The 17920-nt window shown below is 39.2% G+C and overlaps 2 protein-coding genes across 2 annotated transcripts; both read left to right on the top strand.

Moving 5' to 3' along the window:
- Positions 1-1197: 1197 nt before the first annotated feature.
- Positions 1198-10030, top strand: kcnip3b (Kv channel interacting protein 3b, calsenilin). The gene is made up of 8 exons (XM_053686607.1): positions 1198-2533; positions 3652-3776; positions 4060-4129; positions 6264-6334; positions 6545-6652; positions 6740-6844; positions 8660-8722; positions 8846-10030. The coding sequence occupies exons 1-8, from the start codon at positions 2440-2442 to the stop codon at positions 8891-8893; spliced, it is 684 nt and encodes a 227-aa protein (XP_053542582.1). The 5' UTR covers positions 1198-2439; the 3' UTR covers positions 8894-10030.
- A 532-nt stretch (positions 10031-10562) lies between these two features.
- Positions 10563-17806, top strand: rassf2b (Ras association domain family member 2b). The gene is made up of 10 exons (XM_017489700.3): positions 10563-10706; positions 13250-13318; positions 13504-13579; positions 13718-13878; positions 14059-14153; positions 14401-14540; positions 15414-15567; positions 15734-15855; positions 16290-16387; positions 16573-17806. The coding sequence occupies exons 2-10, from the start codon at positions 13269-13271 to the stop codon at positions 16625-16627; spliced, it is 951 nt and encodes a 316-aa protein (XP_017345189.1). The 5' UTR covers positions 10563-10706; positions 13250-13268; the 3' UTR covers positions 16628-17806.
- The last annotated feature ends 114 nt before the right edge of the window (positions 17807-17920 follow it).

The raw sequence follows: 17920 nt of genomic DNA, 5'->3' as shown, positions 1-17920 counted from the left end.
CGATCCTCTAGCACCGCTAGACTAGTGCCACCATCTCTCAGGGTACAAGGAAGGCATGCATCAAGACTCTTCTCTGTTCTGGCACCTAGGTGGTGGAATAATCTTCCCCTAGATGTCCGAACAGCTGAGTCACTGGCGGTCTTCAAACAATGTCTAAAGACCTACCTCTTCCTAAAGTACTTAATGATCACTTTTCATTAAAAAAACATTTGCGTTGTCTATGTGTTGTTCTTACTATATCGCCTCCCAACAGAGTTTTAAGACTGATGCTATTCTTAGTCCGTGACCTAGTGAACCAGTATCGGGATGTATTTATTGATAGAGACTTGAAAGCACTTCTGTAAGTCGCTCTGTATAAGGGCGTCTGCCAAATGCCATAAATGTAAATATAAATGTAAATTTGCTATTTTTGCTGTTCTCAAATGGAAACAGTGTGAAATCATAATGTTTTCTGAGTAAGTTGTGCTCCTGAAGTCTGTATTGCTGTCCAATTGATTCTTTTGTCTTTCAAGGAGTCATTTAATTACACAAGTGCTTGTTAATATAGCACTGGAACCCAACCAAATGTTCAGTGCACGAATTATTTTAAAACAATTGTAGTGTTAAACTAGAGGCTATAAGCTTTAATTACTTGATGATAATCTAAACCCTGTAGCAGTGCAAAACCTGGCTGATCAGTCTGAGTGTGTGGGAGATTGTAGATATATTATTTTTGGCCATTCCTTGAACTTAAGAACATTGGCAAAGTGTTGTTGATCCATTTTGGGAAAGTGTTGCTAAGGATTAGTGCTGTGTCATTCACCTGTGAGTACTTTTATCTGAAAGCTGATTACCATCCATCCATACCACTTTATCCTTCACAGGGCCCTATCCCAGGGAACTCGGGGCACTGGACGGGGGACACCCTGGACAGGGGACACCCTGAACATAGGAACCTATATCTTTGTGGTTCTTCAGTGTAATAAAAATATGATCATCACAGAGGAGATTTTTCACATGTAAATTGACCCATTTCAAAACCCACAAGCTTGACCAAGAACCATTTGATAACCACAGTTCAACAAGAGCAGTTTTAAATATCACATAATAACAACAGTAATATTTACCAGAGGACTCACATATTCATGTCAGTTTTCCCCAGAATATACCCTAGAAGCTTTAAAAAGGAACGTAAAGACAACATAGAAGAGGGTGTGGAACTACAGATGGAGAGTGATAGAGCAGGAGAGAGAGAGAGAAAGAGAGAGCTTTTACTATTGCTTTACATAATTGCGGGTCAGGGAGTGTCAGCATAGAGGAAGCTGGATCATAGGACAAAACCTCTTACAAGTAAACAAGTTATTTGCAAGGGCAGTGATGGACACTGATGCTCTCATGCAAGTTTTGAAGGTTTTTCAACGACATCTTTAGGCATATGGATTTGAAGAGATTTTGCTCAGGATTTTAATCTTCAGGACATTGTGACACAGTCTGTCTGCACGAACCTGACGGGATTTTCTCGATTGATTTTTTTTATTTGTGGGGCAATTTTAGACCCGAGCCTCAGTCTATTCCACTATTCCATCACCATTGGGGAATTGGAGATACCTTTTTTAAGGATTGCATTGAGAGTGCGTCAGTTTATATCAGAAACCCGACTCATTTATGGCTCAGGATTTTACCACCTATTTGAATTCATCACCATTTGCATACTGAGGCAGATGGTTTTTTGGCTTTGGTTTTATATTACTGATTGGATCCTTTAAATACAAAATAACAACTGAAGCGCACTTGAGTTTGAGACTTTTCTTCTATTTTATGTTTTTATTTACAATCAAGGCTTTCATCATGTAAGGAGTTGAAGCACAAGTCTTACTTGTTGAATTATTCACCATTTGGAAACTGTTTACTTTGATTGAAATAGAAGATGTGATAGAGACATTTTTGGAAAAATGGAAAATAGAAAAGTGAAGCTGGTGCTCAGCCTCAACTGTTTATTCTGACTTTATTCTGACAGTCTTTTTAATCTGATAGCAAACAGAAAATTGTAACACTGTGCATCTACATGTGCTTGATGCAGGTTAACTCTTTATTTTTTGCTGTTAGTCACCATTTGGGGATTTGGAAGAACCGTCTATTTGTCCACTGTAGCTTATTATTACTCGAAAACTTCTTATTAAGAAACTCTGAAAATAATACGAGATGTGATGAGCTGATGCTGGAACACCATTTTGATTGTATACATTTTTTTGACTTTTGACAATTGCTGATTTCTTCTACATCTTCTTGCATAATCTTCACTTCGAAATGTCTAAGGACCAATGAAATTCCAGATGACGATAAGCCTTAGCGTATTATGAAAGACACTGTTCTGAAATCCAGTTTGGGTTTCCTTCTGTTTGGTCTTTTGGGAGCTGATAATTCATCATTAGTAGCAGCATACATACTCAAGATATCACAATGGGTATGGAACTTTTTGCCGTAGCCGTGGTGGTGCTTCTCTTTTTCATGGTTTTAAAGCAGTTTAGTTTTTGGGACCCGCTCTCTATGGAGGGTAAGCTCTCTACTGGCTTCTCTTTTACTATAAACCCCCTATAATACATAAAAACAGTTTTGGCAAAATTAAGTTTTGCTGCGGATACATACTTTGGCACCTTAACTTTATGATATGATAAATATATTTCAACTCAATTTTGTGGAAATGTCTTAATGAAATATTTAATCTTGCCTAGGCTTTCTGCAAAGATCACATTGAATCAGGGGCCATTTTAGGAAACATAGTGGAAAAAACAGACAGTGTACCTAAAGATATCTAAGTGGGATTTCCTCACACAGTGAATGGCAAGCTTTGATTAAGTTGTTGGAAAGCCACCTGTTTGTAATCGGACACCAGATGTCAAAATATCCATGACGCTTCTGCACCACAGTCGGATTTTTGAAATCTTTAAATGCAATTTAAAGAGAAGGAGAATATACAGGATATTACTTGAGGTCGACCAATTGATGGATTTTGCCGATTAATCTGCACCAATATCTCGTAACGGTTATGCGGCAAAAATCTTCACTGATGTGTGTTATTGTTATAAGTGGTTTTTTAAATTCATTTTGGATGTCTATGTTTTTATTTGTTATTTGGAGTGTTATTTTCTGGTTCAGTTTGGATGTATATCTTTTATTTACTTGAATGTTTATTAATAGTTAATATATATTAATATTGATATAATTTATTTCATTTTAAAGAGTACAGTCAGTACTGTTTATTTTTTGCAGTTATTTACTTTGAGTGTTATGTTTTCATTCAGTATCAGTTTTAAAAACTAACGGTTGATTAATCGGGTATCGGCAGGTACCCCCCTACTTAGTTATCGGTAACTGTAAAATCCACAATCGGTCGACCTCTAGATATTACAATATCATTCGTATTTGCATAATTCGGCATAATCTTATTAACATGTTTCTTTTCTTCTTTTTCTTCCTTTTTGTCTTATCTCTTCATCCACTCTGGGGGTTTTGTTTTTCTCTTCAAAAGATGGTGAGTGCATACCTGCGTCTTATCAAAAATTCCCTCTTTAGAGTTTTTGGTATATAAGGCAATTCTGTCTGTTTATTCTGTTATGCTATTCCTCATCACCCTTTCATTCAGGTTCTCTCCTTTGTCCTTCTGTCTTTTAGAGAGTGCAGATGCTGAGTTGGAGCTTTCTATGGTCAGACACCAACCTGAAGGTCTGGAGAAACTTCAAGCTCAAACTAAATTCACCAGGAAGGAGCTTCAGTCGCTCTACAGAGGCTTCAAAAACGTGAGAGTGGATATATATATATATATATATATATATATATATATATATATATATATATATATATATATATATATATATATAGACAATGAATTGAAACAAACAATTCCCATGGAAATCATGAATTAATTAATGAATTGTGAATTAAAACCAGAATTTAGCACCAGTTCTTTTTATTTTAGGTTCAATAACCTAAATATTGTCTAATATAATTATTTTAAAATGGTTGTTAATGTTGCTCTCTCTCTCTCTCTCTCTCTCTCTCTCTCTCTCTCTCTCTGATTAGGAGTGCCCCAGTGGATTAGTTGATGAGGAAACCTTTAAGGTTATTTATTCCCAGTTCTTCCCTCAAGGAGGTATGCTGGGAATTAATTATAACCTACTTAGTAATAGGTTGTACACTAATGGCATCCCACACTCTCTTTTCTCATGTATGTTTGTGTATACATAGAGTATTTAAGGGTTCTGTTTGGTGTTAGCCTAGCATCCCAGCTAAAAATAATGTTATCCGAACATTCAATAATGTATCTGACTGGTTAAAAAGGTGAGGCTTTAACATTGCTCACACTATAATGGAACTGACTATTAATATCCCCTCAAATGAAGTCTTGCGGCAGAAACATTTGTATGCTGTAGGAACATTTATAAAAGTTCCATCAAGATTTTCAAGATCATCAGATTCCTTGGCAGATATTTTAAAAAATTTTGTAAAAAAGAAAAGAAGTTAAAATTGTTGGCTTATAATTGTAAGCCACTTTTGTATTTCTAGGCTGTTCTATGCTGTGATCCGCTATAAATCCTGCTTTTAATGTGTGTAGATGAGTGCAAGATTAGTGTTAGATCGACTGATTGTAGAAAGCACAACTTTTCAAACGTATTCACGTTTGCAGATGAAGCTGTTTATAACGATAAACAGGGCCAATAAAACACTTCATATATCAACATCGAAGAATTTTTACTATCAAAACTCTTTGGGTTTTAAGGACCTATCTATAGATGACATCTGATGTAACATTACACCGAAGGCTCGTGAACAAGCTAGGTAATTAGCATGCTAGTACTAACTAGCTAGCAGATTAGCTAGCTGCTTCGTTATGTAACAAGTTAACAAGCCAAAATTACTGTTCAGAATGACTGAGTTAAGAAAAGGGGGGAAACTTAACTGCTTTTAGTGCAATATGATTATTTTTATTGCATTTTATTCGTTATTAAAACACCTAGGTAGTATGCTAGTAAGCTAGCATACGGGACAGTACACGGTTTAAAGGATATAAGCCGTACCATTTGTAAAGGCAATTACTTTAATTCAATTACTTTTGTTTATTTTTTTTATCGCAAACTTTGTTATAGATTTTTTATTTCACGACTTCTACATTATTGAGTCAGTACAAAAACATATTAGATTTCCAAACATTAGTTTTCCAGCACAAAATTAAAATATTACCGAAAAATGTTTGTATGTCAGTAAAGAAAGCAGCATAGACACTTTTCAGGCAAAAACACAATGAAGGCTGCTGGGTTTCGCTGCAAAAATAAGAAGCAAGTGCGACAGTCAAAGTCTCCAGAAGAATGGTGGCTGGTTCTGTAGATGCTCAATAAAACTTACATCTCATTTCCTTATAAAACTGCACTAATTCTACCTGAGACTACTTTAGTTATTTTTAAAGCAAAGGGTTGTCACACCAAATATCGACTTTGTTTAATTTATTACTGTTTATTGCTCTTTATAGTGTTTTTTTAAATGGCGAAACATTTAATTTCATAATTTTTGAATGGCTCTACAGCATTTCTTCACGCGTGCCTAAGACTTTTGCACAGTACTGTACACCTGACTGTTTATATTTAGCATGTAAAAGATTATTGTGACTAGGGAGTGTTTTATTCATAATTATCCATGTGAAGGAATACAAATGTGAAATCTTTAAGCAAATAGTGCAATAAATCTAATTTGTTCATAAATTGGCGGTGGCTTGCATGTTTGCATGTTCTCCCCGTGCTGCGGGGGTTTGCTCCGGGTACTCCGGTTTCCTCCCCCAGTCCAAAGACATGCATGGTAGGCTGATTGGCGTGTCTAAAGTGTCCGTAGTGTATGAATGGGTGTGTGTGAATGTGTATGTGAGTGTGCCCTGCGATGGATTGGCACCCTGTCCAGGTTGTACCCCGCCTTGTGCCCGATGCTCCCTGGGATAGGCTCCAGGTTCCCCGTGACCCTGAAAAGGATAAAGCGGTATAGAAGATGGATGGATGGATGGGATGTTCATAAATTGGCTGCATATAGTTGTTAATAACCAGGATATAATAGTTCGAATTATGCTAAATGTTGTCATTATGAAAATATGATGCTGTAGTGGTGTTACTTACACATTGTGCAAGCAAAAGTATAATATAAATGATAATAAATGCCTAAAGATTGAAACGGAATGCTTTTCTCAAACTACTTTTTTTTCTTTTTTTTTTTAATTGAATGATTTTTTTTTTTTTTTTTTTTAGATGCGACCACATATGCACATTTTCTCTTCAACGCCTTTGATATGGACCGAAATGGTTCTATACAGTTTGAGGTAGGAAACACATTCAGTCTGTCTCCCTATGTGTTGGTCTCTTACTTTTGTGTTCATTTTCTGTATACATCTGTTCTCTCTCTTTCTCACATCCGCTCATTCTCTCTATATCTCCTTGTTTAGTTTGTATGCATATTTTTAGATGGTGAATGCATGTCTTATAGAATTCTGTGTGTGTTTGTGTGTGTGTGTGCACGCGTGTGTTGACAGGACTTTGTGATTGGACTGTCCGTATTGCTGCGAGGTTCAGTAACAGAGAAGCTTCACTGGGCGTTTAACTTGTACGACATTAATAAAGATGGATACGTCACCAAACAGGTGCAGGACCATCAGAGCTTCCTACAATAACAGCTGAATGAACAGAAAAATTACATTTACACATTAGCCTTATTTTTTGACCCTCAGGAAATGTTGGCCATCATAAAATCCATCTACGACATGATGGGCCGATACACATATCCCAGTGTGATGGCAGATGCACCATTTAAACATGTGGAGAAATTTTTCCAGGTAACTGCCTTCATACATTCATACATTGGTGACACTTTACAATAACAGGACATGAATAATCCTGCACTAATACCTGAATTAATACTCACTTAAATGTGAACTAATGATGAGTTTAGGAATGTACTAATCACGAACTTACCTTAGAGCTAACCTCTAATGCGGGAATAACGACCACCTTAAGTACATGTTAGTACATGTTTGTTAGTTTACGTTTTAATTAACACGTAGTGCGTCTTTCTGCGTTCGATAAGGAAGATCAATGTTAATTATGAAAATAATCCAGCACCGCCCAATGATGTTAGCGTACGCAGCTGCATATGGCAAATTATATAAACAAATTGAAACATTTCATGATTACATGATAGAGCATGATTGATATAATTTCCCCCTACGTGTTAATTAATACAGGGTTTCCCAAACTTTTCCAGGGCAAGGCCCCCCAAATGGCATTAACATTTGACCGAGGCCCCCCTTTTGCAAGATGTCTTTAAAACACATTAAAAATACAGACTTCTGAATATATCCCCCCCTTTTTTTTAATTAATAATTATATCTTACATTTTTACATTACATTACATTAGGAATTGATTGTGTGTGTGTGTGTGTGTGTGTGTGTGTGTGTGTGTGTGTGTGTGTGTGGTTGTCTGAGAGTGAGAAAGAGAAAATCATTTTTCAGTTTTTATTTATTTTTCACACCAAATTGTTGAGCCATCCCCACCTCCCCTGGGCGCCCCCTGGCGGCCCCCAAGGGGGCTACAGCCCCCACTTTGAAAACCACTGAATTAATACATTAACTACCAAACATGTTATAACATGTACTATGAATTATGTATGATTTAGTTATGGTTAGCTCTTCATTAGTTCGTGATTAGTACATGCCTTAACTCATAATTAGTTCATATTTAAGTGAGTATTAATTCAGGTATTAGTGCAGGATTATTCATGTAGTGTTACCCATTCATTCATTCATTCAACTTTTCCAGTCATGGAAAAAATGAAAACGTAATAGATAAATAAAATATTCTGGAAATATTAGTGAAGTCCTAGAGAAGTTAGGTGATTAAGTACTTCTAGAAAAGTCTGTACACTCAGCGGCCATCTTGGCAATGCTCCTGTGCAGTTATAAGACAAGACTCCTATCTACTTGAATGTAGGAGAGCAAATGGAGCAAAGTGGCCTATATCTGCCCGGGAATCTGAAGGGCCAGGATGTTTTCTGTTGCAAATAGCTTCACCGAGAAGTTGATTGGTTCGTTTTACTGAGGGACAGGGTTTATGTAATACGGCCGCCATGTTGAGCGTTACATGCTGCAACACTGATGTTATATACTATACAGTGGCCTGTTGCTACTCAAACTATATCTGGCCTACCTTAATTTATTCATTTTACCTTGATCTTCCTTTTGCAAATGAGACCTGATGAAAAAAAGTTTCTCATGGGCTGAAGTGTCAGATGCTTTCAAATATTATTTTCATGCAATCCTTGACACAGTTTACACCTGGTTAGTTCATATGCCTTGTATCTGAATTGGAGTCTGATAAGCCACATGGATTTAAGACGAATCAGTAAAGGCATCTCTGGAGAGATTGCTTGATCAGGATCTTTAAGGTTCTACTTGGCTCTTTCTTGAATAAGCATCGTTTCATACGTAAATGTTTTAATACTTGCCGCTGACTTGTAACAGCGAGTAAACTTGTATACTTTATAAAGTATGTGTGTTTGTGTGGATTTCAGTTAGTAACGTCCCGTTAGGTTTTGTATCGGATGAGTAAAAGATGAATAAACCCTCATGACCCTTAAAAATATGTTTTGCAGAAAATGGACAGGAACAGAGACGGAGTCGTCACCATCGACGAGTTCATCGAGACGTGTCAGAACGTAAAGCATCAGTCTGCTTAATTTGCTAATTATATAATAGTGTATTATATTTGCTTTAGAATTTCGGCGCTATATTCGTTTCTGTCTCGTTTTTCCATTTTTCTGTCCTTGTTTTTTTTTCAGGATGAGAACATTATGGCTTCCATGCAGCTGTTTGAGAACGTTATCTAAACCAGTGACGAGCACAGCAGGAGAAACCAGATGTCAATGAGGAGTCTGACGATATATATCGGTCTAACAATTATTCCAGTGTCGAAAATTCATCTGCTCTAAGATTCCTAATTGGTGTAAATGACAGAACGTGATATTTCCAGAATGTTCTGGTAAACTCCAGAAGAATCCTGAGTGATTCCACTGAAGACACCTTTAAACAGTATATTCTAGTTTCTCTGGCTGGAGAAGTTCCCTGAATGAAAAACAGCTACGGCGACAAGAATGTTTTCATTCATTCATCCTTAGTAACTGCTTTGTCCTGGTCAGCGTCACAGAAACAGAACCGACTAAGCTTATTAGAAAATATTGCTAGCAGGTCCAAACAAAATAATAATAACTCTAGGAGCAGGTAGGATTGAGCAGAATTCCTTCAAGAGCAGTCAGGACTGAAGAGAATTTCTTTAGGAGTGGGTGGGATTGGGCAGAATTCCTTTCAAGTTTGGGTGGGATTGGGCAGAATTCCTTCAGGAGCTGGAGGGATTAGTCAGAATTGGATTAGTCAAATCCAGGGATTGGGCAGAATTCCTTTTGAGATTGGGTGGGGTAGATCAGAATTCCTTCAAGAGCAGTCAGGACTGAAGAGAATTTCTTTAGGAGTGGGTGGGATTGGGCAGAATTCCTTCAAGAGCTGGAGGGATTAGTCAGAATTCCTTTCGAGATTGGTTGGGCTTGATCAGAATTCCTTCAGGAGCATTCAGGGTAATAAAAAAGGTTCAAGGCATAACTCTAGTATAATCCGAATGAGTATAAACGAAACAGTAGAGTGGATGCAATTAAGCTGCATGCGTTTCAACACAGGCCACGCCCACAAGAGCAGAACTGGAGAGCCATTTGTGACTTTATTTAAAGTTGTCCTTTTTGAGAATGGGGAGCGGTGAGTACATGGCATGATGCACTGAAAACTGCAATAACGTGTCATATGATTCTCATACTGTGAATTTATCAGACTTTTCCAGACCTGATGTTCATTTTTACCTGATAAAGAAAATGGTTTGAATTCACAGAGACGACAGTTTGTTAGATGTTTGTATATATCGTTAGCACCGAGTTGATCTTATTGTATGACACTGGATCAATAAAGGAGCATTTGCATGATTGATTCTAATGACTTTGGGCTTGTGACACCGAACACGATACACATACATCACACCTATGTACAGTATGTGATGGATCACTGCACACTGCAGTTACAGCTACGACTTTGTATCACAATACACGACATATCTAATATTGTTATCAGGCTGTCTTGTTTGTGATAAATGTGCACAAATTTCTATTACCACAAGGTGGCGTCACACGCATGTCCCCTCCTGTCTCAACCACCAACCAACCAGGGTCAAAAATACTCAGCAATCCTGTTATATTTCCATGTAAACCCATAACAAAAGTAGCCCAAAGGTCAAAAGGTCATCAAGTGCAATACGGAGCAGCAAATATACTTCTTTAACACTTCTGATCGTTTGCATTTTTATGCTCGGACGAGCGTTTCATTGCTTCAAATGTGTATCTGGTGCGCGTTTCGGATGTGCAGATACACACCAGTGCATGTGTGGTGCGAACAGGAAGTCCAAACAAACGTTCAAATGCACTCAGCTTCCTGTGTGAGCTGCTTTTAGGGAGGGGTGCGTGTTCCTTTAGTCTTTCAACACACGCACACTTTGCCTTCCTGGGTATTTCAGTCTTCAAAAGGTCTGTGTCGTACCTCATACACACACACACACACACACACACACCTTTCTCCTCTTCCTTGATGTGCTGGTCTTCCTACACAGTAAGTCACCTCCTTGTTCAGTTTCTTCATCTTCTGCTTTCCATCTTTCCTCTCAATGCTCCATCACTCACTGTTTAAAAAAATAAAGAAAGAAGATATTTTAAATTGAATGTGTATGTAGAAATGTCGAAATATTCTTCAAAGCACAACCTGGATTGTACAGTATTACTCAGCGCTCTCCATCGTTTTAGATCGGATAGAAATATCGTTTTAAAATGCTTCTTATGTTCAGGGTTCCTCTCGATTATAAGGACTGGAGGAGCGTAACAGCTCTAGCATCACCTTTCGGCTTCACGTTTACAGAAAGGCCATTTTTTGACCAAAACTGTTCTTTTTTTCTTCTCCCTTCCTTATTCTGCCTCTCGGCTCGAAATGACCTGAACGTTAAGCGACTCTGTGGGTCATGTTGGAAAAATCATTTTATTCATCTTCCTCTTTTAGTAAACGTGGAGAACAGTTCGACCCAAAAACAGCGCTCGTGTCCTTTTTTTTGTGTTGTCACGTTGGTTTTCTGCACCATTTACAACCAGGAAATCCAAACACACATCACTGTGTAAAACACAGCAGCTGACGTTCAACACTGACTGATGAGTACGAGAGGGAATAAGTAATAAGTAATAAGTAAATTATTCCATCGAACGTTTTGTTCAAATCACACACACGAGAACTCTCGAGAGAGAGAAACAGACAAAAAGAGCCGTGTGATCATGTTTTTCTTCACTTTTCTTTTCCTGATTTTGTTCATTGCAGGATTTATATTGCTCTCACATCTGATGTTTATTCTCTCCCTTTTAAAAAAAAATCTCCTCTATTTTTTTTCATTTCTCCTCACTTTTTTTTTCTTTTCTCTTTTCCTGTTTTCACTACCCTCCTTTCATCTCTTCTCCTTATCTTCTTCTTCTGACTCCTCTCCACTCCTTTCCTTTTCTTTCCTTTCTACTCCTCACCTCACCTCACGTTACGTCACCTCACCTCACCTCTCCTCACCTCACCTCTCCTCACCTCTCCTCACCTCTCCTCACCTCACCTCACCTCTCCTCACCTCACCTCACCTCTCCTCTCCTCTCCTCTCCTCTCCTCACCTCACCTCACCTCACCTCACCTCACCTCTCCTCACCTCTCCTCTACTCTACTCTCCTCTACTCTACTCTCCTCACCTCACCTCACCTCTCCTCACCTCACCTCACCTCACCTCACCTCTCCTCACCTCACCTCACCTCACCTCTCCTCTCCTCACCTCACCTCACCTCACCTCTCCTCACCTCACCTCACCTCACCTCACCTCTCCTCACCTCACCTCACCTCACCTCACCTCTCCTCACCTCACCTCACCTCACCTCTCCTCTCCTCACCTCACCTCTCCTCACCTCACCTCTACTCTACTCTCCTCTACTCTCCTCACCTCACCTCACCTCTCCTCTCCTCTCCTCACCTCTCCTCACCTCTCCTCACCTCACCTCACCTCACCTCACCTCTCCTCACCTCACCTCACCTCACCTCTCCTCTCCTCACCTCTCCTCACCTCACCTCACCTCACCTCTCCTCTCCTCTCCTCACCTCTCCTCACCTCACCTCTCCTCTCCTCACCTCACCTCTCCTCACCTCACCTCTACTCTACTCTCCTCTACTCTCCTCACCTCACCTCACCTCTCCTCTCCTCTCCTCACCTCTCCTCACCTCTCCTCACCTCACCTCACCTCACCTCACCTCTCCTCACCTCACCTCACCTCACCTCTCCTCTCCTCACCTCTCCTCACCTCACCTCACCTCACCTCTCCTCTCCTCTCCTCACCTCTCCTCACCTCACCTCACCTCACCTCACCTCTCCTCACCTCACCTCACCTCTCCTCTCCTCACCTCACCTCTCCTCACCTCTCCTCTACTCTACTCTCCTCTACTCTCCTCACCTCACCTCACCTCTCCTCTCCTCTCCTCACCTCTCCTCACCTCTCCTCACCTCACCTCACCTCACCTCACCTCACCTCTCCTCACCTCACCTCACCTCACCTCTCCTCACCTCACCTCACCTCACCTCTCCTCACCTCACCTCACCTCACCTCTCCTCACCTCACCTCTCCTCACCTCTCCTCACCTCACCTCACCTCACCTCTCCTCTCCTCACCTCACCTCACCTCTCCTCACCTCACCTCTCCTCACCTCACCTCACCTCTCCTCACCTCACCTCACCTCACCTCTCCTCACCTCACCTCACCTCACCTCTCCTCACCTCACCTCACCTCACCTCTCCTCACCTCACCTCACCTCACCTCTCCTCTCCTCTCCTCACCTCACCTCACCTCTCCTCTCTACTCCTCTCTACTCCTCTCCTTACCTCTTCTCCCCTCACCTCTCTACTCCTCACCCTTTATGTCCTTTCCATTCCTTTCCTCTCATCTCCTCTCCTCTCTTCTTGTCTCCTCTCTCCCCTACTCCTCTTCTTTCGTCTCCTCTCTCCTCTACCCCTGTCCTTTTGTCTGCTCTTCTATCCTTTTCTCTCATTTTCTCTCCTTTCCTTATCTCTCCTCTCCTCTCCTGTGTCTCAGGCCCATCTATTTTGTTTTGATGGCTGTGGTGAATTCAGTGCAGATCGGAGAAAACAAATTCATCAGCAAGTAAGATTTAAAATTGACGCTATAATTGTATTCATTTTCCATCATGCTCATGTTTTAGTCCTTAAATAATGAATACAAACTGTATTAGTTTTTAATAACTACAAAGAAAAACCCACAATTCCAGTTAGTGCACTCAGACAGTGAGCTGCCTCTGTACCATGAGTTATATGAGATATTATTTTCAGGACTGACTTACTGTCACATCTCAAAACCTACAACCTTTATTATGAGGAAAAATCGCTCCACTTGCGGCACAGAGAGGTGAGTCGTCGTCCCCCCAACACCCCCCCCCCCCCCCCCCCCCCACACACACACACACACACACACATACACTGATAACACTATTTTGTGTTTGCATATCATTTCCTCAAATTTTGGGATATTTTGTGACTAAAACAGGAGGAAGGAGAGCTGATCATTGAGGGTTTGCTTAACATCTTTTGGGGCCTGCGGCGACCAATCAGGTTGCAGATGCAAGATGGCAAAGAGCCAATCGACTCTCCTCGTTTTCTTGCGTCCTTGACACGTTCAAGAACCGGTGCGAACAAAGCAGAGTCGAAGTATGCAGCAGTTATTTACTTCATCAAACAGCTCATTTACTATTCACTTCATGCTTTTACATAATAATAATAATGCTTAGAATAACATTCAAATAATAATATACAACAATGTGAAAGAATATAATGATCACATTATGCCAATCATATTACAACATAAATCATCTTTCTTTCTTCTTTTAGAAAACAGCACACCACACAAGCTTCCCCCACAATTCAGGTCACAGGGCCTGAGGACGAATCAAAGGAGAGTTGTAGCGAAGCAGCAGGACAGGACGGTGAGTACAGCTACACGATTAACTGAAACTGGAACCTAGAGCACGTAGAGTGCTAATGTGCACGGCGCTAGCTTAGAGTGCTAATAAGCACAAATAGTGGGCTAGTATACTGAACGTTTGTAAGAACTGTAGTGTGCTAGAGTGCTAGTGCGCACTTGTAGTTATACATAAACTTATACTTATAGTGCTGTATGTGTGGAAGGATAGATTTAACTAGCTGTGGTGGTGTTATGTATGGCATGGGCAGGTGAAGAGGAGGAGTCAACTCTGCAGAGGACCAGGAGTTGTGTGACTGGGCGGAGTCTTGGTCGACGACCAGAGCCTTGTAACCAACGGCGACTCAAAAGACATCGATGTTCCTTTAACGGCCATTTCTATAATCTTACAGTATGAGTTAACCCAGTCTAAATTTTTTATTTGAAATGAAAAATTATTTAAAATGACCAAAGTGCTAGATTATAATCAATTTTTTTTTCTATTTCTAAGGTTACCACGATAGAATTTTTTTTTTTTTGAAAATTCTTTTTTAATTTCATTTAATTTTATTTTATGTTTTGATTATTACATTTTTTTTTTTAAAGTTTATTTTTTTTTCACTTTTATAAATACACCACTGCCCAAATTTCTATTCAAAATTTATACTTTTAAAAAAAAATCACATATTTATTTCCACATATCTACATTTCAAAAGATATATTTCTATATCGTCCAAATTTTCCTTGCAGATAACCTGGTTAAAAAATTTCTTTCATTCGTTTCTCCATTTCTAAAGTTATCATCGTCCGAATATCTATTCTAAATTTGGACAATGTCTAAGGAGGCCATAATAGAAATGTATATTCAGAATTTTTAAACATAACACTGTCCAAAATTCTATTATACATTTCTAACGTGTAAAAACACTGCCAAGTTTCACATTTATTGCTATATATCAACATTTCTACATCTAAAAAAAAAAAACATTTCAAAAGATACAAATTTCAAAATTTTTACATGTTGAAAGTTAAAGTCGAAATTTCTGTTCTAAAATCCTACTTTTCTTAAAGTTACCACTGTTTTTTTTGTTTTGTTTTTTTTGCTGATGTTTTTCATTATCATCACCCAATTTTTATTCTAAAGTTTGACAGTTTTTAGACTTTCACTCCGAACGTCACAGCACCAATTTCTAGTATCACTGTCCAAATTACTGTCCCAAATGTCTACATTCCTGATGTTCCTAATGTTCCTTCTCTTTTTCTCCTCGTCCTCTTGCTTTATCAGACTGCGGTTTTCACGCCAGCATTTGGTTCGGTCACGAACGTCCGCATCAACAGCTCCATGACGACGTCGCAGGTTCTCCGTGTGCTGCTCAACAAGTTTAAGATTGAGAACAGTCCTGATGAGTTCACCCTCTTCCTCTTACACACCAGTGGAGGTGAGCCAATACTGCACCCAAAACAAAAATCCATTAAGTCATTTCCGACAAGTTTGTCTCCAGATGTTGATCTCGGTTGAGCAAGCTCACTTGATTGCTGAACAAACTGTCAAATAGAATGTAATGGTATCTTATTGGCTCTAATTGGTTCTGTGTTTTGTCTCAGAGCGCCTGCAGCTGAAAAGGGATGATCACCCACTGGCCATCCGTGTCCTACATGGACCGTGCGAACAGATCAGCAAAATCTTCCTCATGGAGCCTGACCAGGTGGAGGAGGTCACCCATCATGTAAGATCTTGATATCAGCTAGTACAAGCATTATACATTACTTTCTCTGATCTGATAGCAGTCATGTGATGCTAATTGCTAAATTAGAGGAAAAAGGACTACAGTCCTTTGTGATAATAATGCTGCTTTCGTCCACTGGATTTGTCAGTGGCTTGATGGTAATTTTGCATTGTTTACCATTCTGGTAAGAACTGGAAATTCTGGAATTGAAGAAGTGGGAAATGGGCGTTTTGGAATTCCAACATTCAGCTGCACATTTGATGCTAGAAGTGCTGGTCCGCAAGATTTAAACCACAACAGCGGTCAAAGGATGTCAGATGTCTAATTTATTTGTCCATACAGTATACAACAGTCTGGGAGATGAATTATTTGCATGCAGACAGAACATGTCACTCATAGACAATCATTCAGGTGTTGGTCTGTTGTGTATCCAGGTAGCGCAGTATATAAAGCTAGAGATGCCTGTGCTACAGAGCTTCATTGAAAAACTGAAGGAGGAAGAGAACAGAGAGATGGAGAAGCTCAAGCAGAGGTACGTGGAGTTTACCCCTGCAGTTAGTATTCACACATAAACACACATTGGGATGGGATGAATCGTCATACTTGTACTAAATGGCATCCTGTTGTCCTGTTTGAAAAGTTGTGGAAAAGTTGTAAGCAGATATTGTGTTCTATTTGTGTTATTCATTTGGTTGATCAATGTTTTTGTTGTTGCAGGTACTGTGATTTGCGCCATATGATTCAGAAGCACATGCAGCGTCTGTCTGATTAAGCTTTTTGTTAGTAGATGTTTCATTTCATATAGGTACTTCTTTCTCTCTCGCTTTTCTATCTCTTTCTCTCTCTCTCTCTCTCTGTCTCTCTGTCTCAGGGTTTTCATTTTTTAGTATCCCTCCAAGTAATGCAATATTACGCGCTGAAACTTTGTTCCAATACAGTTGTGCTCACGAATGCACTATTAGGAATTTAATATTAGTACGTCCTGATTTTGCCAAGCGACAGGCATCCTTGAGTCAACAAGGACAGAGCTTACATTAAATTTGAAGCTTTAAGACAAAGCTAGATGAGGGGTGGCAGCACGGCTGGCAAGGGCAGGACCTCTCAGGTGATTTGAGGTCAAGATTGGGGTAGCAAGGGGTATTTTGTGGAGAGCAGTTGCCACCTTGTGACGCCATGTAGCCACTTCCTTTTCATTTTGTCAGATAGTTCTAAGCATAAAATACTGCCCTGCTAAAAAAAACCAAACAACCAAAAAACAACAACAACAAACAATAGAAACCATTGCAGAAATTCTAAAGTTTTCCACTACAAATACCCTTAGAAACCATCACTTGACCATTAAAACCATTGGTCTTTAATGGAATCCACTAGACATAACATTCCACCAATAAAAGGCAACAAATTACCAGTAGAAACCCACAGGGACCATTACAGTTTCCATTAAAATCAATACAATTCCCATTATAACCATTAAAACCATGAGGGTTTCTATTGTTTTTTTTATTTTTGTTTTTATAGTTTAGTAACCTTAACCAAGGTAGTCAGCTCCTCAAAATCATGATTACTGATGATGTGATGTGATCCGGTTTGTGATCGGCTGATAAAATGACATTTAAAATCCGCCCTTGTTGACCCAGGAATGTCGAATTACTCAGCAACATCAGACAGTCTATTGGGAGTTATGCGTTATCTTCTTTACTGCTCTAATCAGATCACACCATACTGTGCTGGGAATTAGTGAAGAATCTCACTGGAGAAATTTGTATTCTGTTTAATTACTGATTAAATAAAAGCAGTTCTTGGTGGTATACTAAGACTTTTAGTCGTACCTGTGTACTGATATCGGTACTTTCTGTACTTTCTAATCCTGATGTGATCTGATGTATATGCTGTATCTGATGTATCATGAAAGCATTTAAGACCTAATAAAATGGATATTTTTTGTCCTAAATACATGTTTCAGGAGTGGAGATATGCATTTGAAAGAATTTTAAGTCTGAAAAACTATTTTAAACACTTTGATAAATAAATCTTCTATTTCTTTTTATTTATTATGCAAAGAAAA

The sequence above is a fragment of the Ictalurus punctatus genome, chromosome 16 (genome assembly GCF_001660625.3).
Source record: "Ictalurus punctatus breed USDA103 chromosome 16, Coco_2.0, whole genome shotgun sequence".
In the NCBI taxonomy this organism is placed as follows: domain Eukaryota; kingdom Metazoa; phylum Chordata; class Actinopteri; order Siluriformes; family Ictaluridae; genus Ictalurus; species Ictalurus punctatus.
The sequence above is the reverse complement of the archived record's forward strand: the minus strand, read 5'-3'. Positions and strand labels throughout refer to the sequence as shown.